The 24,666-nt window shown below is 40.6% G+C and overlaps 2 protein-coding genes across 5 annotated transcripts in view; both read right to left on the bottom strand.

Annotated features, from left to right (window-relative positions):
* LOC143899588 (uncharacterized) overlaps window positions 1-16,492 on the bottom strand; it is a 57,926-nt gene extending 41,434 nt beyond the window's left edge. Inside the window, exons 1-3 of one of the 3 annotated variants that reach the window (XM_077409957.1) lie at window positions 16,306-16,492; window positions 16,023-16,235; window positions 10,690-10,852 (exon numbers count right to left, since the gene is read on the bottom strand). The gene's annotated coding sequence lies outside the window, so the exon portion shown is untranslated. Of the gene's footprint in view, window positions 1-8,064; window positions 9,227-10,689; window positions 10,853-16,022; window positions 16,236-16,305 lie in introns of those variants that run through there. The other 2 variants (XM_077409959.1, XM_077409958.1) reach the window with 2 other exon arrangements.
* Window positions 16,493-16,809: 317 nt separating this feature from the next.
* On the bottom strand, window positions 16,810-19,204 carry LOC143899589 (quinone oxidoreductase-like protein 2). Of its 2 annotated transcripts, XM_077409960.1 has the most exons (8): window positions 18,836-19,203; window positions 18,371-18,604; window positions 18,095-18,292; window positions 17,766-17,947; window positions 17,568-17,656; window positions 17,366-17,492; window positions 17,162-17,291; window positions 16,810-17,065 (listed from the first exon to the last, which is right to left on the bottom strand). In XM_077409960.1, the coding sequence occupies exons 1-8, from the start codon at window positions 19,073-19,075 to the stop codon at window positions 17,012-17,014; spliced, it is 1,254 nt and encodes a 417-aa protein (XP_077266086.1). In that variant the 5' UTR covers window positions 19,076-19,203; the 3' UTR covers window positions 16,810-17,011. The 2 variants fall into 2 exon arrangements, with proteins under 2 accessions (XP_077266086.1, XP_077266087.1); XM_077409961.1 differs by lacking the exon at window positions 17,568-17,656 and having other exon boundaries at window positions 17,366-17,506; window positions 18,836-19,204.
* Between the last annotated feature and the right edge of the window lie 5,462 nt (window positions 19,205-24,666).

A 24,666-nucleotide genomic window follows, 5' to 3' on the forward strand; every position in this document is an offset into this window, starting at 1 on the left:
CTTTATTTTCACAGGATTTGAATTTCCTGCTTTGCTATATAGGAAAATAGATAACGTTAAAAAGAGAAGCGAATGATTCGCACAAAATGATGACCTTCCTCAACATTTCTTGTGATATTTTACAGTGATGACAGAACAATCTGTACAATTTTAAGATTTAAATTTTGTGTCACGATTATCTTTTAACTTAAAATGACGATTTAGTTTCCTCGTTATCGCGCGAACCTCCTCAGCGTGACAATCTCGCGGAGAAAACTTCAAGTATCGTGGCGCCACGCGAAGAATCGTTCGCATTTCACGATTGGCCGCGAATCGGATCGGATCGGTTCGGTTCTCCGGGCGCTATGCCGCAGTGGAACACCAGGTCAATGTATCGACGTGCAGCGATATACCGCGGCGCGCGTTACATTACACGTAAGTCCGGGCAGCGGACATTCTCTCTAAACGTTCACCGTCCGCTTAACCGATTGTATTTTGCTCTTTTTGCGGGTTTTGCGCGGCCGTAACGAGCCGCGTCAATCGCCCGCTGAATGAATCGCTCATGTTGAAACGTTCCCGCGCGGCTTTTGTGGCAAAAGGATCTTTACGCGGCACAATGCGGCGGTAAACAGCGTGACATCCCTCGCCCCCGCCGGCGGTGGTGCGAAACGCATCTTAATACATCTCGAGGCGCGATAGCCTCGGGACCGGCCGATTGCGAAAGACGTCTCAATCGTTCCGAGACCGCACACTCATGAACAAGCCGCAGAAAATGTCGAAAGGTCGCGTGTAATGGGCCTTTAATTGACAAGGTGACAGCCGATTAAAATGTACAACGATCTCGTAAAGCTGTGTAATCTCGTTGGCTTGCCTCAATATTTTTTTACCTGGGATTTATTCGTCCCATTCATGTGGTACAAAAAAAACAATTAATCAAAAAAATTTTAACGTGATTGCGTTTATTTTGATACGTAAATTGCATTTTGCAAAATAAAATTATTTCGAAGAAAGGAAGGAAAGAAATGCTGTGTCAAATCAGGACATCAGGCGCAAACATATACATATACTAACAATGAGAAATCTACTTCGCATTGATATCTGTGGACGGTATCGTAATTCACACCGCTACTTGAAACCAGGAATGTCAGCAATCTCATTCTGCGGCTAGTCAGCGCGGAAGGTCAGTTTCGATATGAAATACACGTCTCTCTGTCTGTCTGTCTCGGCTTCTAAAACCGCAAAAGAGAAGGAGGGATATCTGCCCTACTGCGCCGCCAAATCAAGTGGCAGTGGTTATCGTGGTCCACCGTAATATTTTCAACAATTTTTGTGATAAAAGAGTAAATGATCCGTGTCAATGCAATATCAAAAATTATTATTTAAAGATTTCTTATTCTTTAGAATTATGCTTCGATTAAATATCTCTGCCTCGAGTGACATAAGTTCAGGCCGCCACGCGACCGCTATTTCGGTCTCACAATTTCTGCAGAATTTCAAACGGATAAAGACGGTGACGAGCGACCTTCGCGTCCCGCAGAACGTAAACGCCCTTCGACCGAACCGTGGTTCGCGATTCCGGCGAAAGGGTTGCCGTCGCCGCGGCCTCTCGCCCCACAAGTTCTTTTATTACGTCATTACGCCTACACCGCGCGGATCGAGTCATGCAAGCCGCACGCAAGCGACTGGCGCGTGCATATTAATTTACATTTTTCTTTTTCTTCTTTTTCTTTTCTTCGCGCGCCGGACGCGCTTGAAACGCCGCGCTCGCCGGGCTCCTATCGTAGCCGGACTCCCTCGCCGCATTAACCCGATTATATCATTGAGAAATCGGTGGCGGAACGAACTCATAATGAGAGCACGCGCGGACCCCCCTCGTGGAAATATTCGCGGTAATAGCCGCCTCGCGGTAATCTGTAATCTGTCGGCGGGCTATAAACAACGTGGGATGAACAAAGTAGAACGGATGAAGACGGAACGGATTATGCAAATTCACTAACGACAGTAATTACATTAGCGGCAATAATACGGCAATAAAAGGACGGACTTGCCTTTTGTGACGAATCGGCGCTAATGTGTGGCTAAATAATCGCCGAAGAAGATTCAATTGAAAGAAACGAAGTCTTAAGTCGACGGTAAGGATTTCATAAATCTTCGTCGTCTTTCAGTAGCGTCTAATATGTGTCGTCCGGATAATTGAGCTGTCGCTCCTACAATGAAGCAACGGGGGGGAGGGGGCTATTACAACAAAGCCCCGTAATAGCAGCATTTTGACTTTCATCCTTTCTGTTTACATCCCGCGATTATTAAAGTTAATCGGATCCACCTGGCCTCTCGTCGACGTCGTTTGGCATCGGCGAAAACGGCCGGGCATTAATCCGATAATCCGAAAGTCATCCCACGCAGGTCGCGATCGGCCGTGATTCGTGAAAGTGAAAAAAAAGAAAGAGTATGTCAGCCCGGTCGTTTCGCCCAACCGCGCGTCGCTACCTCGTTATCCTCATTATGCTATCCCTTGCGATTTTTATCATCGTCGCAAATCGCCAACGTAAAAGAGATTTCACGAGCACCGGATGTTTAGCGACCGTTAAATTGAAGTTGACCGCTTGTTAATTTGTATTAATTTCTTTTACTAATCTTAAAGCGAAGATCATTTTCATTTTACCTCCCTCTCATTCGTAGTAAAAATTTATCTATTAAAATCTATATTTTGCACAAGTATATCACCTTGCTACCTATATAATATTAATTATTATATATATTCGTATTAACAATAGGTATTTATACTAAAAATTTAGGCAAAACAGCTAAAAGAATTTTTTGAAACGGCTTGAGAAAATTTTAACAAGGTAAAGTACACAAAGAAATATATACAGCGTAATGCGTTATATTTAAGGAGTGCAGGACGTGACACAATGGATGAAGCTCGCGCCAACAAGAAAAGCTAAACGCACGAAGAAAGTGTGGACATGTTTAACGTAGCTGTCTCCAGCATCAACAGTCCATTTACGTCTATCAGATTCGATCACGTCGATCGATCACGCGGAACAAGAGGCCTTTCGAAATTCAGCGAGAACGTCCAACGCGGGGGATAATACGCGTCGAGGAATTCAGCACAATTATTTAGCCCTCAAGGGACGCATTCCTCGATCCTTTATCTATTTCTCTAAATCAGTTGATTGGATTAAAGATCCAATCGCGAGATATTTACAGAAATCAATCTTGTCGTAATTTAATAGTGTGTGAATGTCTTGATATTGAATAACAAGGTTTTTTTAATTTTTAAGCTAGCGATATTGCATATTACACTTCGGAATCTTTATTCGTTAACTATATCAGATATTAAAATTATCAAATGTATTTCGTAAAATTACTCCCCCCCATGCGCAGTAATAACAATAAAAGAGTCATATGGAACAATTGTGCGACGTAACATGTAAGTCCTGGCAATACAGTGCCACGTGCGAATAGTGTGATAAGGCAGATAGAGTGACACTGGCGACTTGGGAGGGAAATTGGAGCAAACGCCTATTCGCGCGATTTACGTTCCTTCCGTAACACGACACTCGGGAAAGGTTTAACAATGCATTTCGCGCGTGGGTCGTGTCGTAAAGGCGCTCTTGCGTAATGCGGTATCGATTATCATTAGAGAGTTATCGATTGTGTGCACCTCGAGCGACAGAGAAACAGGGATCAAGAAAGAGAAGTGGAGAAAGAAAGAAAGAAAAAAGAAAGCGCAAGGAACATTCGAGTTTTTAAGATGGGAAAGACTGTCGTTGAATCTTTAAAAAGAGATCGACCGTGAGGGAAGATCTTTTTCATTTTTGTACTAATTATAAGTGCAATCGTTTCTCAATTCTATAATACATTCATGCGCTGTCTTCTTTCCGTAGCTATTGTTGCAAGAGAGTTAATTGAAGTGAATAGTGTCAAATGTGAAAAAGATTGAAATTAAGAACTTAAACGATATACTTAAAGTCCGGTGCGTGAATAGTTTAATACGGAATTTCCGCGTGATGCGTTAAACGCGGCTTTTTATTGCGAGGTTGATCAACGCAAAATGCATTTCGCGTGCAAAATTGTGAAATTGACTCGATATTACCGTCGTTTTCCTGATACATCTTGAGAATCGATGCTCTCGCCAACGCGGATCTCATATCGGACGACAAGAGCAAGTTGGACATATACGACATATTAAGAAATCGGATTCGCGATTACCGCCTCGCACCGTCGCTCCGATCCGACATGAGCTTTAAACGCATTTTAGGCGCATGTTGCGTAAACTAAACTTCGCACAAAAATGCATCCACTGAAGCCTCGATCGATGTATTATCCTTGGACGGTGATCGTCCGATTTTATACTTAAGATCGTTTTAAATTCGGTCTCAGATGGTCTTAAGATTACATCCATCCAATGAAATGATTATACAGCGTCTCGAGACGATCGTACTTAAGACGCGAAGAACTTAACTGCAAGATTGGACTACATCCTTCATTCCTGTTCTTCATTTCTTCAGAAAAAAAGAAAAATCTGAGACGAGACGAAATTGAAAATTAGAAATTCAGAATCACGTATTTTTTTCTAATTTCGCAAAAGGCGAATTTATTTTGTAATATAAATTATATCTATTTCTCGATCTTTTATATATTTTCTCGCGTCACTAAAAAAAAGATTGGAAGTTAATCGGCTACGGTCAAAGGGTCAAATATCTCATTGGAAATAGAGCGAATTAAAATATCGGCCGGACAAGTAAGTAGATATAACCGAAGGTGGTCAGCCGCCGCCGCCGCCGCGCCGTGCGAGTCGCCAATAAAATAAGCATAATCGCCGAGCGGCGATAGTTGAAACGCGACTGGCCGGCTTTCCTTTTCGATATGCGGTCTTTTAATAGACGCGATAGAATTTCTCAAAAATGTTTATGCTAATTACGTACGCGTGAATTGAATTACGCTCCTTTTTCTGGGGGGCTAATGGCAAAAAATTGTTATCTAAATCGGCCGCTCGCCAACTCTACCGAGGTGCAAATGTGCCGCTTTGTCTCGCCGAGAGTCAGAATGGGATGGAAACTCATGAATGGAAAAAAGAAGAATAAGAATCCTTCGTCCTTGGTGATTCCGGTCAGTTCGAGAGGAACGAGCTAAAAGGACGAGGCAATGATTCTCGCTGGTGCTTTCTAGCAATTATCGCGGATCGACAAGTAGATTACGACGAGAAACCGCGTACCTCTGGGTATCTATACACCTTTTCGACCTAGATCGCGAGATATCTATCCGCGACAGGAAATCCGGCCCCTCTGAAACGCGCCGCGCATACTTCTCGTTTGGAATCTGTCGCAGGAATTCTGTTGTAAAAATTAATCGATCGATTAACTTCCACAAAAGTGGAAAAGGGAGTAACAGTGACGCGTAATAAGAATCTCGCGTGTCACTCTCAATTGTGATTGTACTTCAAACAGCACGATTTATTATTTAATTTAACTCATTCTCTCAATTCTGGATAGTTCTCTCGTTACAGATGTTTCCTCGCATCGTGCATAATTGAGATTCGTATCTCGTCGGTCTGTTTCATTCCTTTACTTTTTGTGTAACGCGTAATGCTGCATTACACTTTTAGATCGACGCGAATATAATATAATTTATAATTTCTCGGAACCCCCAATGGCTGAAATTACACGCGCGGCTGCGCACACAGAGAGGAGATTTTCCCCATTAAAAATTCTATCGCGCGGGATCTCTCGCGGGCTGGAGTTAGAAATTGCTGATGTGGCGTGCGGAGCGTGTCTTCTGTAAGGCCGTAATGCGTAGCACGTGTGCGAATGAAAGCGAGAGAGTTTCCCGCGCGGCGCCTCGGGAAACGCCGGAATTCAATCAACGATTCGACAAACAAGGCTAAGTCAATCGAGCGCAAAACGAGGAAGGGGTCTCCGCGATCTTCCTCGCACGTTTCCTGGCAAAAATAATCACGCCAAAAGTGGCCAGAAAGTTCACGTTTTTAACTATGTAAGTCTTTATCAACAATTGAATTGACAAACAGCTGGATATATTGCAAAATGACGATTGGATAATTCGATCCTTTATATTTAAATTTAAGACGCAGATTTCATATTTTGCGTTATCCAGAATCGACGCTAAAATTGCAAATATTTTTATTGAACAACAAAAAGAAATGGTAAAAGTCATAAATTGAAAGCAAAACACACGCGCACGATTATACTGATTAGGACATGCTAATTAAGAGATATCTATACATACTCAATGACGTTGAAGCGAGAGGAATAATGTTAGAGATACAAAAAGATAATTTAGATATAAATTATAAATATCGGAATATTTTGTAAGGATATATGTGCTTTTAATACACGTATTTCAAATCTAAATTAGCAAATTTGCGTCATTTATTCAGTCGTCGCATAATTCCGATCGGAGCGCGATCGACTGGCGGTTTCGGCCGCGTGTTTTCGTCAACGACAAATATTCACGATATCGCACAAATACAAACGGCGGCGACTCTCAACGGAGACGATTGGCCCGTTTTTAGAGCCGGAGCCGGAGCTAAAACTCCGCGGGACGTGAATTCGCAACGGATCGCTAGGTGTTATCATCCGCCCATTCGTACGGTAATTGCGGCAACAAATGACACGCTGGCGCTGCGGCGAGTTTCTTGCGACCGACGCTTTCCTAGCTCCGCGCTGGAAAAAGGCGGGCGTTTCTACCGCGGAAAATTGGCGCGCCGTGAGTACCGAGAAAACCGGCACGGCGCACAATGGCACGTTAATTTGCAACTTTCTTTAATCGTTCGGCCTTTTTTCAGAGGCACCTCAACTCGTCGTTGAGCGGCAATTATGCAGCGATTATCGTTCGCGCAGTGTACATTTATTTTCATTGCATTCTCTTGCTTTTCGAATATTGATTAAAGTTTAATTGTTGGATACGTGCCGTTGACTTTCCACGAGAAAGTGCATTGTTTAACGTTAATTAACAACGTTAAAATCAAAAGCGGTCGTCAGCATTTTATATCTGCTCCACAAATAATATATAACGTATAATTAAATTAATTAAATTAACTTTGACGTATAATTAAAATTGCAAGCCGTTGTGTTCTTGTTGGAAAGATACAAATGTATTATTTATCATATGAATAAGCGTAATAGATTTATTAGATTTCTAAGTTGGAATTCTCTCTTAAGCTTATTACAGATATACTTATATTATTTATAAGTTTTTGACACGACACGTGAATATATTATGTGAATATATTATCTCGATTTAATAAAAACATAAATATAACTTGACGATTAAATTAATAACTATAGCGTGTTTTTTTAACGTAAGTGAAATTATTATACTAAAAAAGGTCTGAGAGCCGAAAGAACCGAACGACTTATACGTGTACGTAATACAGAATGAGAGCGAAAACAGCGGAAGAAAAATAGGATGTAAATTTAAATTGTTTGACTAGGAGACCTTTGTGTATGCGTAAGCATATAGTTATATAGTGAAAGCCGGTATCTCTCGAATCGGGCAAAAATATTGGAGAAACTGGTTGAAATCAGTTTATGCATAGGCGGTCGCGCATAATGTTGCATATGCAACCTGTTATTACGTAATGTCGCCCCGCGACACTTAACTAAAAATATAAATCCCCCAAAAAGAAGATAAAAAAAAAATAGAGGAGAAGAAAAAGTGAATTGCCGCGACCGCGACTGTCCGTTCGACTGAGCGATCGAACTCAGAAGCGGTCGCGTTCGCAGAAAAATCCGGTTTTCTCATTTCCTCCCGAACTTTCACTTCTTCCTCTTTTCGCCTCTAACAAAATTAGGTGTGTCCCCTTTGCCTAATTGCGCTGAAAATAATCTGCGGAACGCCTACTGGCGAACGAAGACTTTCAGGAGAGACGACCGGTCGTAAGATCCCGCGACAATTTCGAAGTCCTTCGATATAATCATCGAGTCGAACGAGAACCGGTCGGACTGCATTTTGTTAAATCCGCCGGCTTTTCTCTCTCGAATACTCTCGATACGCGACGATCCATTTAACTCATTATCCTCGAAGAAGGCCGCGGATAAGAAGCGCGAAAGAATGACCAACCTGTAGCTCGCGTCTGCCGGCCAACGGTTTATCCTCGCGATTGATCCTCGATTTCTCTCTCTCTCTCTCTCTCTCTCTCTCTCTCTCTCTCTCTCTCTCTCTCTCTCTCTCTCTCTCTCTCTCTCGCGTTCGACGATCCTTGTCAGCGGGTCTCTTTTCTCTCTGAGCCAGGCGTTATCACTTCAGCAGGATCTAGCGGTACCCGCGGACACGCGGGTCTTCGCGCATGTTAACGCACGCGGATGGTCGCACGCACCGAAAGTCATGCTGTCCTGGGGAGACGTGAGTCTCTCATCGTCGGGCGGGACGCCGATGACGACGATCGATCATCGATTCCGCCGCCGCCGTCGCCGCGGGTATTCCACCGAAAAACCGACGCACACAGCGAACTGGCACTTTCTCCCGCCGCCGCCGGCCGCGCACACCACGCACTTCGCGCGCCGCAAAGTCGCGAAAACGCGAAACGCGTTTTTTCTTCCTATACGCGAGAAATTCGTGTCGCGACGCGGGGAATTTACTACATTCGAATAAACTCAGTTATTATGTAAATTGTAGCGGCGATAAAACGCCGGAAGGACCAACTCTCCGGCCTGCCTTCGCGTTCCCGGAAACAGTTAAGATTTGGAAAAGATAAATTTCTTCCCTCTTTGTTTTTTTAATCCCAGCATCCGTTTAACGGCGCGATATTTTTAGGGGGTATCCGTCGCGAGTTTTATACGCGTCATTCTTACATCGCGTCTCAATTTGGTTCCCCTCGAATTTTATTACGAAGTACGACCTGAAGAAATGTTTTTGTCGCGCCAAAATTTCGGAGCACACAGTCGAATCTTTATTTTTCTTTTTCTTTCTTTTTTTTTTCTTTGCACCGATCACACGCCAGGATCCGAGTCACCGTGTGCTCGAACCGACGGACAATCCCGGATTAACGTCGGACTCGGTCAACCTCGCTCCGTGGAAGCGATCGTCAGACTGAAGTCGTCGCACCGACTGGTTAAGAGTACGTGCATGGGTTTCTTATCCCTTCTGTTAGCACGAGATCCCCTCTTTCTCTTTCTCCTTCGTCCATCAAAGCCTTCTCTCGTTCTGGCACCGGTATCTTGCTTGAAATGCCGGATCCATCAGGCAAATCGGTAATTTTTCGGAAATGCGTGTACACAAGCCTTCATTTATTTCGAAAAAAAAATAGCTTGATTTCCCGAGAAAAAATTTGAAAAAATTTGGATTATTTTTCAGAAAATTCTCACGCGAAAGAATGTCGATTTGCAATGCATGGATTTTCACTTTTAGTTTATATTTTATTTAATATGTATATTAGCTTATATATATATATATATATATATATATATATATATATATACTTTGCTTTCATTCTATTTTCCTTTCAGCTCATGCCGGATTGTGTGCAGCGGACTCCGTTTTGGATCCACGGAAGGAAACACGCTTCCTGATTGTGTTGATCGCTCTAGACTTTATTCACTTCTAAAGCTAATAAACTATGATTGCTTGCTGCTAGTGCTGACCGTGTCTCTGTTAATTCCACTGCATTTGAGTCCAACAAAATTCCTATCATCTCTTTAATCCCTTAATATTCTTTTCAATTCTATTTTCTTTCACTTTACGTTATGCTTTCTTGCGATCGAATTATCTTTTGCTATAAAGTGGTAACATTGACCCCTCATCATTTTCTTTACGCTCCTCAGAACTGCATGACTTCAAAATCAGATCTCCTACATAAGCAATGAAATTATTATTATTATTATTATTATTATTATTATTAGTATCTGTTCGTTACGCAACGGGTGATTCTCACGCGTTTTTCACAAACGTTTCGTGCCCGCGTAACGCAGAACATAAATCATAAATCGTCGTTTACGAACCGCCGCAGCGCGGTAATAATTACTCTAACGAAAAAAGTACGAAGCGGCCGCGTTATGCGCCTTCTCGAGGGCAGAGTTCAGTTCACGGGGTCGTTCGCGAAACGGGCGGGCATTAACGTCACTCTCGATGGACATTGCCGAAATTGCGCGCTCACGAACGGCACTTTCGACGGTCTTAATCACTGCCCTGTCAACGCTTCAAGGGAAAGGCTCAGAGAAATATGACTGAGTCGCTGCAATCCTCGTATTCGTACACTGCCTAATCGTCTTTTAATATCGCGATTGCTAAATAATTCGTCCGAAATATTCTTCCTCACGACGATCCTTAGATAACTACCGCGCGCGTTATTATATGTATAAATGTCTGTATAACGCTGACTGGATTTTCAATTTTACATTTCATGTAAGAAACGTTCGGCTCTCGAAAAGAGAATGATTTTCGGCCATGATGAGCATAATAATAACCGTATCTGAGTGTTTTAATATAACGTAAAAAACTTTATATAATGAGAAAATACGCACGTGAGCACATATTCGTTATGCTTTATTATATGGGAACCGCATTGAGCATTGAAATTAACTGTGCCGCTTATGGGAACGGCTCGTAGCGGTGCAGTGAAATGGAAGTGTAACAGACAGACAGACAGGCAGACAGACGGGAGTAAGAGGTCCGCCAAGGAGCCGAGAATCAACCGAGAAAAGTGCGAGGGAAAAGTAAGCTGGGCGACCTTCGCGACAATTCACTTACCTATACCTTCCGTCCGATCTCTCGAATCCAGCTTGTTCTTTGCAGTTGTCCAGTTTTTCGTGAATGCTCCTTTTATGTCTGGCCTGGGGCGCGGGGAATAGCTTCTGCGATCAGTACCAAAAATAGCGTCGTCATGTCTTATAATTGCAGATGAAAAGTCTACCTGAAAATTCATTTAAAAAATGAGCTAATCAGTTTTTTATTTCTATAAACGAAAAACAGAAGAACAAAAATTATCGCCTTTAATATAAAATATAGAATGGAGATTACCATTTTGAACGTAAATGCATTATTGTATTCGGAAAAAGAGAAAAGAAAGAAAAATCTCATGAGAATTGAAAAAATTCCCAATTGAAGCTATTAAATGCGAGTATTTCAAAATAACGTAGGGAGATAAGTTTACGTTACGATAAAAAAATTGTAATTTTTTGCGCATTTTATAATAAAAACCATTTAAATACCGTATCCATATTGTAAACAAAGAGAAAAAGAGATCAAGATATAAAAAATGGGGGCGAGAGACAAAAAGGGAGCAAAATTGATTTTGAAGATATAAAACCCAAAACCGTGAAAAAAAATTAAGTGATTTATAGAGATCGGGAGAGATATATATTTGGAACTTACAAAGCAACTATTTGCTTTTCGCGGCAGCTCGCGACTCTTTCGGTTATTAGCGCGATATTCTTCAAAATGATTACAGGCATTTATTTTTTAAAATAAGTAATTCTGTGAACCACAATAATAATAAATAATACAAAATAAATTCAACATCGTTGTCAAGTCTCAACGATTCATACATTTGCGCGCCAGGTCTTCAACTCCTATATAGAATTGATCAATATTTCTAATTTATCTGTCTTAAAATCACGCATTCAATGGTTATCTTCATAAGATCTCCTCGCAAGTTTTTCCCGAAAGAGAAAAATCGAGTCTCTTCATTTCCGCTTCCCGGATTCTTATTTACCGAAGTTAGGTCTAAGGTGGAGTGTTGGTTCAACGAGAGGAACCCGCGTTCTCAAGTCTCGCCAGTCCAACACCGTCACCGTGCTGGCGGGATATTTTTTCTTCTCCTCCTTTTTTTCCCCCGCTTCTCAACACGTATACTTCTCCAATAATCGCGGGTGTCCGCCGATCTTTCTCCGTGGCTCTCGGCGGCCGCAGAAAATCGAGCGGTCGGTGTATACGCGGCGCGGCGGCGTGCTCAGCGCTAAACCTGGCAGTCGCAGCTCGCAGAGAAAGGCGGCCACCCACCGGCTTACACAACTCTTTGCTCCGGTTATTAGTATGTGACTATTTTGCCGGTCGGGCGACCTGACGAACCGTGGCGTGCGACAGCTAGGACTGTCCCGGGTTCCCGTTTCTCTTCCTCTCTCTCTTTCTCTTTCAAAGACACGCGATGGCTAAATTACGGCTCCCGGGACAAAACCGCGCCGCGATCCTCGGCTCGGCTTTACGCGCTTTCGAAAGCTCTTACGCTCCCAAGGCTGTTATACGCTTACCGCGGTCGCAACCGTCGCGCGAGCGAGCGATCGAAAGTGGAGGCATTTGCATGAAACGCCGCGTTTCGTTAATTCGCCGCGAAGACAAACGCGCGCGTTCGTTTTCTCAGAGTCCCATCGCGATAAATCAATCGGAAAGCAAATCTATATGTATACAATAACGTTACGAATCCATTATCGTTTCCATTTGCGTCGCAAAAATTGCGTATTATATCGCGAACGCGATTAAGAGGCGAGTTCTCTCGCCTCGTTCCTTGTTCGTTCAGTTTGCAAAAACAATTTAGATCCCTTCGGTAAAGCATTGCGGTGACGTTAAATAACGAATAATTGATGATGTTGGACGGGCCATAATTTCGCTCGTTAAACTCCGATTTATCAACCGATAATGCCGTCCCCGTAACGAGATTGTTACTCGTCGCACTCGCGGAACCTGTTCCAGAAGACAATTTCAAAGGATCCTTGAGCGACTTGCGCTCGATTGTGATCGGAATGATCTACAATGGTGCGATATTACGCCAGTGCGTACCTGCCTACCGCACGTTTCCGGTTGGCATGAGATTGTCCGTTACGCATAACGTTCCTTTCGTAACGACTCAATTCTCCGCCTTTTTGTCGGCCCGCTAATTCAGACTTTTAATATGCGACAAGAATCGATTTGTTGATCGCGGATCGCAGCGGTCGACGAGAGAAACCGGAAAACGCACGTTCACGAGCACGATCATCATTCTTCTCGGGAACTTGCGAAATACATTCGTCGGCGTTTACGGATCCTTCTGTGCTCCGATCTCGCGATGATCTACGGCGTGGATCACAACGTTGGGCAACCGACTCGCGATACGTTACGCCGTTACGTAAAAGCGTAATTGCTGTCTATCGTTGAGAGTGTAAAATATTATAAGGCCGTTTTACGAGCGAATTCGAAGAAAGTCGACGGAGTCCTGCAGAAATGTTCGAATCCGCGGAGGACGCCTGGGAACTTTCGCGGAGGGTAAAAAAGGAGTATCTTTCATGGCTTCACAAAAATCTAACGGTTATTTATCCCCGCGTGAAACGAGTCCGACTGATGATGAACGCTCGCTTCACGGTCTCGCGATTAAACTGACGATTCTAATGAGTACACCATGATGTTTATAGTGATTAATATAAATTCAGCTTTACTTCAGGCAAACTAAAACGCGAACGTTTGCCATGCAAGGAATAATTACAGCGAGAGCAAATCAATTGCTAATTTTAATTTTTTTTTCAAACGTTTTATAATGTTTTTGTTTCGCGCATGAAATTTACGAGAGAAGAAAAATCTGCAGAATGTTAGTTCGCACGAGTTTCAGTTTGTTATATGTTCCTTAATTGCACGAGCTGCGTGTAAAAGAATTTTACAGCGGAGGGATTAACGTCACACCGCGTAATTACCGGGCAGTCTCCGAGTTATTCATGGTCCAGCTAATAGCGACGCATAATTTTCAACCCCGTATTTCACCGAGGTCTCTTCTTCGAGCGTGGATTTCGTGCGAAGATGTAATACCAAGGAACAGCGCGCGTTTGCGTGTTTTCTATTCTATATAACATTTCCCGTCGTGAAATCCCACATGCTCGATACCTTCAACGCGTGCTCGTCGACGATTTTGCGATGCTCATACACCACATAAATTTCGTAAAAAGTTCTAGAAATGACACTTTTCTTTCGACCAGCCATCCAGAAATTCAGAGTTCGCGATTTAACGTTTCGAAAAGTTTGTAGAACGCAAGAATATCGCGAATACGAGGACTGCGCGAAGAAGGACTTTAAGTTTCGTGCGGGACCAAGGATCTCAACCATGCAGGATCGTACCCGCGGTTTCAACTAATACAGCGAATAATGTAATGGAGGCGGAGTTCTCTATAATTTTTCTATAAAAAGTTTTTTATCTTGCATCGGGACCATCTGTCTCTTCAGGTCTTTTTTGAACGTATCGCTCATTTATCACATTTATAATTTTCGCGGAACGTGTATTTACGCTCAAATATGTTTAGACACGTAATATCTGCATACGCTCACTAGCGGAAGGAGAGGACGATAGAGAGGACGATGAGTATCGCGCGATGTTAGTCTTAAACGAGCAAATAGCAAAATCCGTGAAATCTCGCTCGTTAATCTCGCTAGTTGCATACAATCTTTACTACGCCGTTTGTCTGCCTGCGAATCTACAACATCTGGCAAATGCCGCGACTGTATAACGCCCTGATATTATCTGAATCGTATATCACTGACGAAACTGTCTGGGATACGCACTGACAGATGTACGTAATTGCCTAAGCATAGCCTTTAGGCGAAAATTGTCGAAAGACAATTTGCGGTGTCTCATCAAAGGTGTCCTATTACACCAGAGCCCCCTTACATTAATTAGCCCAAGGCCGTTCCCGGGACAATTCAATTTGAGTTAGAAAGGAAGAGAAATATTAAACAAAACTAAGTAACTTCTGTCCTTAGCAAAAACATTTAAAATAGTTATTTATAGAACGAGGAGGAGAAAGCAAAATTTTAAATAAAATTTCTATTAAAGTCCACCAGCAAATCTGACTTTATCATTTATCTTTCTCCTTATTCGCCTCGTCAGAAAATATTTATTTTTAATAAAAAAATTGATCTTCCTTGCCAGGAAAAATCAATTCAAATTCCGTGAAAAAATATTGCGAGAGAAAACTACCGTATATATAAATACGTGTGTAAATATGTTTCAGACTTGAAGCTCGTGCGAGAACGACCGGCGGAATCAATTTTCCTTGATTCCGCGACGGCGCCGACGACGATTTTACTTCAAGGTTCAGGGGGAGAGAGCGCATTTACATAAGGAACCCGTGAGCTCGCGATATACGTCCAGAGACGGACTGGACAATTGGATTTGGAAATCGCGCGCACCACGCCTACGATTAATCAGGCGGGGGCCACCTTGAACTCGAGCCACGTTATGATTAACGACGTAAAACCGCTCTAATTGGCCTCCACCGGCCGGACAGCGTTAACAACATTTGGAACGCGCCAACTGTTCGCGCCTCGGCACAAGTGAATTTGCGATCACGGAATGCAGCTCCGCGACGCGAAAATTAATAGTCAGAATCAGAAAATAAAAGGAAAACTCGCATAAGATCTCGTTGGGAGATGAAATTGCGAGACAATTAAATGTATTAAAAAATATAATTTTATAATTATTTTAATTTAATTAAACTTTAGGTAATTAACGCGTGTTCCGCTGTATACTGACGAAATAAATCCTGATACAACTAATTTTGACAATATTAAATTGGAAACTTAAACTTCGCCAGTAAATAATTAACAATAAAGATTTTTTATTTGACCTAACTGGTCATCTTTATTATTTATAATTGTCACGACGTTTTGATCCTTGGTTTTGGTTCTTTTCAATCGATATAACTTTCATACTAATAATAAGTATATCACTGTGAAGAATAAAAAAAAAAGGATGCTTTATATCAGTATGAAAAGGATCAAAACCAAGGATCAAAACGTGACAATTATAATTAATAAAGATTATCAGTTAGGTTGAATAAAAAATCTTTTTTGACAATCAAATCAACGTCAAATCTACGAATATTAAAAAATTATTATATTAATATTAATATATTATAATAATTTGTATATAATGATCCATTGTCCAGAAGTTAAATTTTTAAGCGAAAGCAGCCTTGATAGATCTAAATCTAAATATAACACGAACAATCACGGTTGTCACGATGTGTCGCATTCCTCAGTGACGCCCCGTGACAGGTTTCGATCGAGTAGCCTTCACGCAACGTAGGACGTCCGGGAGAAGGACAACGTAATTTTTTGCGACTTACATTCTACCCCAGAGGGGTACCGGCGTCTGGTCGCGTCCAGTCCGCACAATCTAGGGCGCCCACGCTGTACGTCATCGTGTTCCTGAGTCACCGGGCTAATCGGCACTTTCAGTCGTCTGCCATCCGAGAAGACCCCCCCTCGCGGAGAATAAAAGGCTAGACGATTAGCTGCTGATGGTGAAATCGCCGATCGCTCTTTACGTTACGCGCAAACTAAAAAAAAACCAGTCTCGGTTTCATTTTTAAATCTTCAAGTATTTACAGAAAAAGAAATTATACTAACCGTTAAGACCGCCGACTGCTAATTATGTCAAAATCACGTCACAAATAAATGCAATCCCGCGACGCGAAGACTGACTTCGTTATATACTATATAGCTGCCGGTGTAAATTAACTTCGACGTAATTAACTCTCGACGTCTCATTAGCGGGATGGTTCGGTTTAAACACGCCAACGGGAAGCCATGCAAGTATCTGCGCATAAAAATTGCTGAGTTAACTTGAATGTCAACGTAATATCTCTAGCATGACCAACGAGACTCGTGAGTCACTAAAATGGCTCACTTAATGGAAGTAATCGCTGTCAATCATTTTGCATAAACCGCGTTCAATCAAGCGGCCGTAAATCTTTCTTTGGCAATGCTAAAGTCGGGACACGCTAAAAAAAAAACTGTAACGCCATGCAAATCGTGCTGGTCAACTAGACGCAAGAAAATCTAATGACTGCTGCTAATTGCGATGTAGAGCGGTACATAGAACGTATAACTGCGCCAGTGTGCTTAAAAGTATTATAAAATTTAGATAAGAAGATTTTATTAACAATCTTAATGCTATATTAATACATTCCACTTGTATAATATATATCTTGTTCATAAATATAAATATCACTGTGCACTGGTAGCGTGCTTTTCTCGTCTTTAAGATGGATCAGAACATAAAGAATGCTTATAAAATGCTCATCAAGAACAAACACACCTCATACGAGTCTGATCACGTGACGATTTTTTTTATCTCAGCTTCCTTGTTCCTCATGTCAATGACGACCTGCGAATTTCCATACGTACAACGGTTATAGATATGCAAACGTGTATTTAATAAATTCTTAATATTGAAAAAATATATAAAAATCTATCTACTTACTTTCCCTGGAAGTATATCTTCGGAAATGGACCGCAAAGCGTCATTGACTTTGCGCATACCAGCGATCAACGAATAAGACGGTGCAATGAGCCCTTCTTCTAGGAATTGTAGGACATCGTCTCCCGCTTGACTAATTTTAAGACGAACGAAATAATGAAATGTTTGTCAATCGGCAACGAAAGATATTACAAATGTATGGCATACCGATATATATCAGGCTTCTTCTTTTTGTATTCCGCAAGATTAAAGCCAGTGATGCTGAAGGAACCTTTCTGCACCTCCGAACAATTGTCCGTCACGGTCGCCGCAGTGCCAGCTATGATCACGCGCCCTTCATGACAGAGGCTACAAGTGAATGCACCGTCCTACGTTAAGTTACGAATATTTCAAAATAGAAACTGTGTACCTTCGCGAGACAAGTGATGCACCACCACAGCGAAACTGTCATTGCGCAACAAGTCCTTTAACGTTGCGTCTTTGTAGATATCGGTAAAACTAAAAATATTACTGTCGATATACTTCCGTATCTTACTTGATCGAGATCCATACAGTCTTAATCTGTCAAAAGTTTACTTATATATCAATAAATTTATTTACAACTCACCAACTCAACATTTTCTTGAAATACGCTCCATCTTCGTCATCGAAGATAGCTTTGATGTCTCGTTCGGCTGTGATATCTTCTATCTGGTTCAACAGCTTCTTGTTGCTGTATTTGAGAGCCGCGAATGCTCCCATATCTCGAGCTCGATCGGCCCAGTTTTCTGTGGCGCAAACTCCAATGACCTTTTAAAAATAATTATATAAATCGTATTATATTTGCAACATCTCCTGTGTTCAATTTTCTTCATTTATCAATATTTTAGAAGTAAAATAATCATGATATGCCATGGCATAAGTAAAAAAGAAAAGGAATAAAAATTAAAAAATCACCTTGGCCCTGAAAACATTTGTTGCAAGATCCACAGCTGCTAGGCCAATGCCGCTTACGCCGACGTTTATTAGAATCATGTCATTCTCGTTGAGCTCAACTTTTCTTTCTAATGCGACTAGCGCAGTAATATAGCTGTCTAAGGTACTCGCCAAATCCGCAGAGCTAGCTGATTTCACAGAAGGTACCTTCCATATATCCTACATACGAAAAAGATCATTATTAGAATGCTATCATTAAACATTTCAGAAAATTCCAGTTCCAAATGTATATTTTACCCCAACTTCTGCCAAGCACTTCTCAGCCAAGCCTCCATATCGCTCCTTGTTAAGAGCAATGACCTTATCGCCAACCTTGTAGCCGTTTTTCTCTGCCTCTGTGCCAACCTCCACCAGCTTCCCGACAAACTCATGACCGAGAATCATCGGCAATTTCGGTTCGAACGTGTACAAGTTCTGACTGAGAAGCGCATCGGAAACGTTTAAAGCGCAATAGTGAACATCGATGAGAACCTAAGAAAATTAACCAGTTATCATTGAATCTATATATATATATATATATGCAATCTCTCAATATTATTGACATTTAGGTAGTACAAAACATCGGAGAATAGAGGGAAATTAACTGCAATTGTTATTGATACACATTCTCAGTATCATTGACATTTAAATACAAGATATTGATTATAATTGTATTATATTTAATTTCTGCAAGATAAGCTTTCAATCGGCTTTTATGCCTACTTCGGTCTCCCGTGTTCTCCTGGGCGGCTCCAGATTCTCTATTACGAGAGGACTGGAAAACTCTTTTAGCAATGCGGCTTGAATTTCCCCCGGCTGCGGAGCTGGCGCGCAGCTCTTCGCAGATTCCACTTTTTCCGCAGTGTTGCTAAACCTCCTCGCGACGATAATCCGCAATGGCAAGCCACTCAATCTGCACCTGCTTAGTTTCGCGAGAATTCGGCATCCTATCGTAGATGACATGTCGCTATTACTGCCACTAACCACTAACCTAACCTATAGAGTATCATGACGTCAAACGCAAAACGCGAGCGAACGCGACGTCTGCGGAGTGCGGCGCGCCGCGGCGAGGCGCGGCGCCGGCGCGAGAAAACTAAAAACAAATAAAGGCTGTATTCCTTTATTCACTGCCAGCAGAGAGAAGGATGAGAGGCGCAATGATACTTGGGACGCTTTTGCAGGCCGTACAGTAGCGCCACACATCCACTTTCAGAAATTGGAACTACGAGTCACATCCACTTTTCGATGCTGTCGATGAGAATTTGGTTCATGTCCGTGCTATGTATACATCCATTTTTCGATATTGTCGGTCTTTGGTAGTTTGTGTCAACACGATATTGTCGCCATTGTCAGTCTTTGGTGGTTTATGACAACACGATATTGCAAATATAATTAAATAAATATTAATAAATATAAAATTTAAAATTTGTAAGGATAATATATAAATACTTAGGAGCACCTATGCGTTTCAAATGTCCACTCGAGAAACGTTAAAGTAAATGTTTAATTATTTTCGGGTTCGGAGAATCTGTAATAGATTCTCAAATGTGAAATTTGACCAGAGACAGTACATAAAGTCTTACGGCAAAAATTTGTCACTCGCTGTTCTATACATCATTGCAAGCCACATAAAAAATAAATAAATAAATGAATAATAAATATTGAAGTAAAATGAACTTTTAGTGAAGTAAACTAATTATTTAGTCGAAGAGCTGACGACACTTTTGGCCAAGTGATTTTGTAAAATATCCTGAGTGACCAATTAATTATTATCAATATCCGATAAAAATTGAAACTTATACTATGACTTGAAAATCTGTTTTTTTTGTCACCTGCGTACTTCAAATGAACGATTCGATTAAGTAAAGACAGAAGAGTTGTGTAACGAGTAACAACAGGATTTCTTACATTCTTAGCCCCCTAAGCGTGGTCTTTTTTTTTTTTTTTTTTTTTTTATTGTAGGAAAAACTCATCATGAGTACCGCCGCCCCTCAGGAGGTGCAGACGGGTATGCCGGACTCCTACCGGCTAAAAAACCTACACGGTCTAAGGGGATCCTAAAGCCGTCTGTAATATCGGCTTTTTTTCTTAGCACTAATCTTTTACGTGGCTTTATAGAAATGCAAAATTCTTGTCTAGAATTAAAGTACGCATCAAAATCTAGGTCATGGTGGTCGAATTTGTATCGAAAACGAGAAAAAATTAATATTTTTGTTAATTTTTGGTATACGTGACGACAATATTTGCTTTGTACAAAAATTCCACAATAAATATCCACAAAATTAGACCGGCATGACCTAGAAACAACATTTAAGAACAATATCGTGCAATTAGATCTAAGATTGAAAGCCTAGAAAAAAAGATTAGTTTAAATAAACTTTTATATGTGCAAAAGCACATTCAGGTTGACATTGCGTGTAGCGAGAGATGGCGCAGCAATCGAAACAAGGACAAATGCCTCTCGTTAGACAAGGATAGATATAAATATATGACATAAAAAACAGGATTTGAAATGTTGACATTACCGACGTCGAGGAAGTTCAGCCTTCACTTTAGGATCCCCCTAACGAGTGACCGAAGGGATTTATTACACGCTTGGCCCTCACCAAGCGTGATGTCTGACAAATGACAGGCAGATTTATTACACGCTTGACCCCCATCAAGCGTGGTGTCTGACGAATGACAAGTCGATTTATTACACGCTTAGCCCCCACTAAGCGTGATGTCTGACGAGTGACAGGTCGATTTATTACACGCTTGGCCCCCACCAAGCGTGATGTCTGACGAGTGACAGGTAGATTTATTACACGCTTAGCCCCCACTAAGCGTGATGTCTGACGAGTGACAGGCAGACGCGATTTCTTTAACGCCTAACTTTTTTTCTATCGCGGTGCGGTGTGCCCCGTTCCGAAGAGACAACGCGACGCGATTCTTTTAACGCCTAACTTCTTTTCTATCGCGGTGCGGTGTGCCCCGTTCCGAAGGGACAACGCGACGCGATTCTTTTAACGCCTAACTTCTTTTCTATCGCGGTGCGGTGTGCCCCGTTCCGATGGGACAACGCGACGCGATTTTTTAAACGCCTAACTTTTTTATTTAAAAAAAAAAAAAGGGTATTCCCGAAAACACTACGAATTTGAACGGCACTTTCGAAAGCGCGACGCGACAAGCCGTTTTTATACGATCGGCAGCGAAGTGCAATGGGTTCCCTTTGGCTTCCCCGTCGTCAGAGTGCAGAGTTCTTATTATGAAACTTTTCGGAATGAATTCCGATCGGAATTCATTTTGAAAAGTTCCATAATATGTACCCTTAACACCTCGAGGTACTGAACCTTTCCACCATCGGCAAGGTCGTACCCAGTGGGAGAGGATTTTATATCATGGCAAAGGCCGTGTATTTTTCGGTAATCAAAAAATGATTACCGAATGCACGTACATGAGGCGCCGCTGTTATAAGACAATTATCGTTCGAAAATTATACATCGCTACGGAAAGACAATTTCCGCGCGATATTTAATACGACAAGCGTGTAAAAAGTTTGTAAAAAAATTTTATTTCGCGTTCTATGAATATTGCGTTATACATATAAATATCTCAATTATATCTCGCAAAAAATTAAAATTTATAATGTAGACGAAATTAAAAAATGAATAATGACAAATTTCTCAAAAAACCGACCGCGAAAACACAAAGATGCGTTATTATGCATGTTGTTCATGCGGTACGCATCTCGAAAATATATCAAGTAAGATACAGAATAAAATGACGTGAGATCCAAGAAAAAGAAACTTCCCGTACAATTAATATTATAATTAAATATTATAATTAATCAATAACCGCATTGTTATAATTAAATAATATATGCAAATCTTTATTTTACGATTATCGATATAAATGTATCTCGTTATATTTTTTACTTTCTATCAAAATTATTTTGATACATTATATATATTAATAATATATAATGTAGTCATATATTATTGCAAAACTGAATAAGTGTACTATATCATATCAATTCTAAAATAATTTAAAAATTTTTAACGTTTCTCGACAGAATATTTAGAATCTCACGTCATGCTACTTGACTTTATCTAGCATAAATTTTTCAATAAAAAATAAATGGATAGGCTACAAAAAATTAGGGTATAATCGATGTTATGTTCAAGTAAATTTTAGTAATAATTAAATAATTGTCACATTTTCTACTCTCTAAATTTCTTAGAGTAGGAATACTGCCACTCCAAGAAATTTAGAGAGTATCAAATAAATTCTAAAGATATCTATATATGTATATTGCTTCTTTGCATCGATTTACATAATATTTGATCTTGGTTAAATATATAGGGGTATGGAAAAAGGAATATATATAATATATATATATATATATATATATATATAATATATATATAAATGGATATATATATAAAAATAAAACACATCCTAAAACTATAACTCGTAATTTGTTCCTATCTACAAATATTTCTTTCTTATAACATCTAACACAATATTTTACTTATTTTTATCTCTTTTATATGAAAAAGTGTTACAAAAATAATTTTTTAAAAAAATCTAAAAAAAAATTTGTATTTAAAAAATCATTACTTTTATTATTAGAATATTATTTTACTTTTTCTTTTGTATCTAAAATATTACTAACTCTAGTTTTAAGTAAAATTGATATCAATATACTAAAATTTCCAAAATTTAATTTATTATGTAAATTTTATTTAAACAATTTTATTTAAAAGTCATTTATATAGAAGACAGTTTTGTTAACATAATTTGACGAGCTCTTCGCGAGCTCGGTGCGCGCGAAGTGTGCGAGTATTTCCGCAAGCACACTGGCACAATAAATCAATAACAATCAGTAAATACAACGATAAACAAAAATGATACCAAGATTAAATATATGCCATAATCAGTTTTAGCCCGTCCATTTTAAGGCAATGAATCTACGAAATGTAATATTTTCACACTATAAATTATTGTATGTACGTTGACACGTACCGAGATATATTTTTGCTCTATATTTAATTATTTGTAGATTCGTTACCTCAATAAAAAAAATGTCTCATTGACTCACCGATTCGATGCGCAACGGGCGGAGTTGTGCAGCCACGTAGCTACGGCAATACTATAACATACAAACGAAAGATTTAAATTAAAAAAGCGCTCAAAATTATTAACATTTGAAAAGTTAATTCTTACGCGTCTCTAAATTCGTCTTTCAATAAAATATTTAACAATACAATTATCTGTTTATCGAAACAGATCTTTACGGGAATAAAATTTTAGATAACAAATTCTCTTTCTTTAATTACTTTTAACTTAAATACTTTTAACATTAAATTAAACACGTCGATTAAATGGAAACACATTATTAATTTTATGTAGCTAAAAGATGATACTTACCCCAAGGTTGCTCCGCCGGTGCCCGATGCCTCTCTCAGGCTTCCTCCTCCTCTCAGGACGTCAGGCTTTCTCTTTCCTTTCCTCCTTCTCCTCTCGACGCACAGGACACTCGCGAGAAACACTCGCGGATAATAAACTACACGCGCGCGCGGACTACGTATCAATAAAAGCCTTTCTCGCGCGATACTTTTACGGCACTCCCGTTTAGAAAAGTCCTTTAGTCCGCGTACCGTTCGGCACTCCCGAAGCAAACTCGACGAACCGGCTGCGGTTCGTTTATTCAATCAAATCGGCGGACGCGAGGGTACGTTAGCTTCCCCGTCTTTAGATTTTTATCCAAGCGGAACAAGTGTTTTGCTTGGGTAAAATCCTCGTACTGGGTACTGAGCATTCCCACCTCGCCAAGGTCGTACCCATGGGAAGGAAGTATACTTTACTTTGTAATATGAAAGCAGGCTAGGTAACAATTTTTCGTGCAAATTCGAAGGATTCGCGACGCCGCGGCCGCGTGCCCCGCGTCGTACCGCGTATTCATCGCCGCGCGGCGCGTTACGTTAATGCGACACGAAATGTTCCGAGGTGTCGGCAACTTGACGCGATACTACGTCGAGCGGACGGTTAATAAAGACGCGCACTTGGTTAATCGAAGATACATACGCTATTGAAATTAAATATTGCACGCACAAAATCTCGCGAAAGCAAAACTGCGTTATCGATATGTATGACGACGAAGAATCGTGACTGTAACTTTATAACGACAATTTCGCTATCGTTAAGCGTCGCTATGTCGATATATCGACACAGTTAACGAAAATTCTATTCTGCAACTCATTGAAACGATAAATGTCGATATAAGTGTCGATAAATTATCGATATTTATCGTTAGCGTATCGAGGGGTACGAGACCCCTCGATAGCTGATAGCGACACAATTGCAGCGTCAAGTCGACCGTCGACCGCAACCACTATCATAGTATTTCCGGATTGAGGCACGGGACGGCGAGGAAAACGAGAAGGTAATCCTTTTCTATTCTTTAATAATAAATTCAATATTGTACATAAATGTAATAATAAAGCCAACGAATACATTAAGACAAATATTTTATATATTTTTATACTTTTTATCTTCTAATACCATTGCTA

Source organism: Temnothorax americanus, unplaced genomic scaffold, assembly GCF_048541705.1.
Source record: "Temnothorax americanus isolate GAGA-0224 unplaced genomic scaffold, ASM4854170v1 Scaffold28, whole genome shotgun sequence".
In the NCBI taxonomy this organism is placed as follows: domain Eukaryota; kingdom Metazoa; phylum Arthropoda; class Insecta; order Hymenoptera; family Formicidae; genus Temnothorax; species Temnothorax americanus.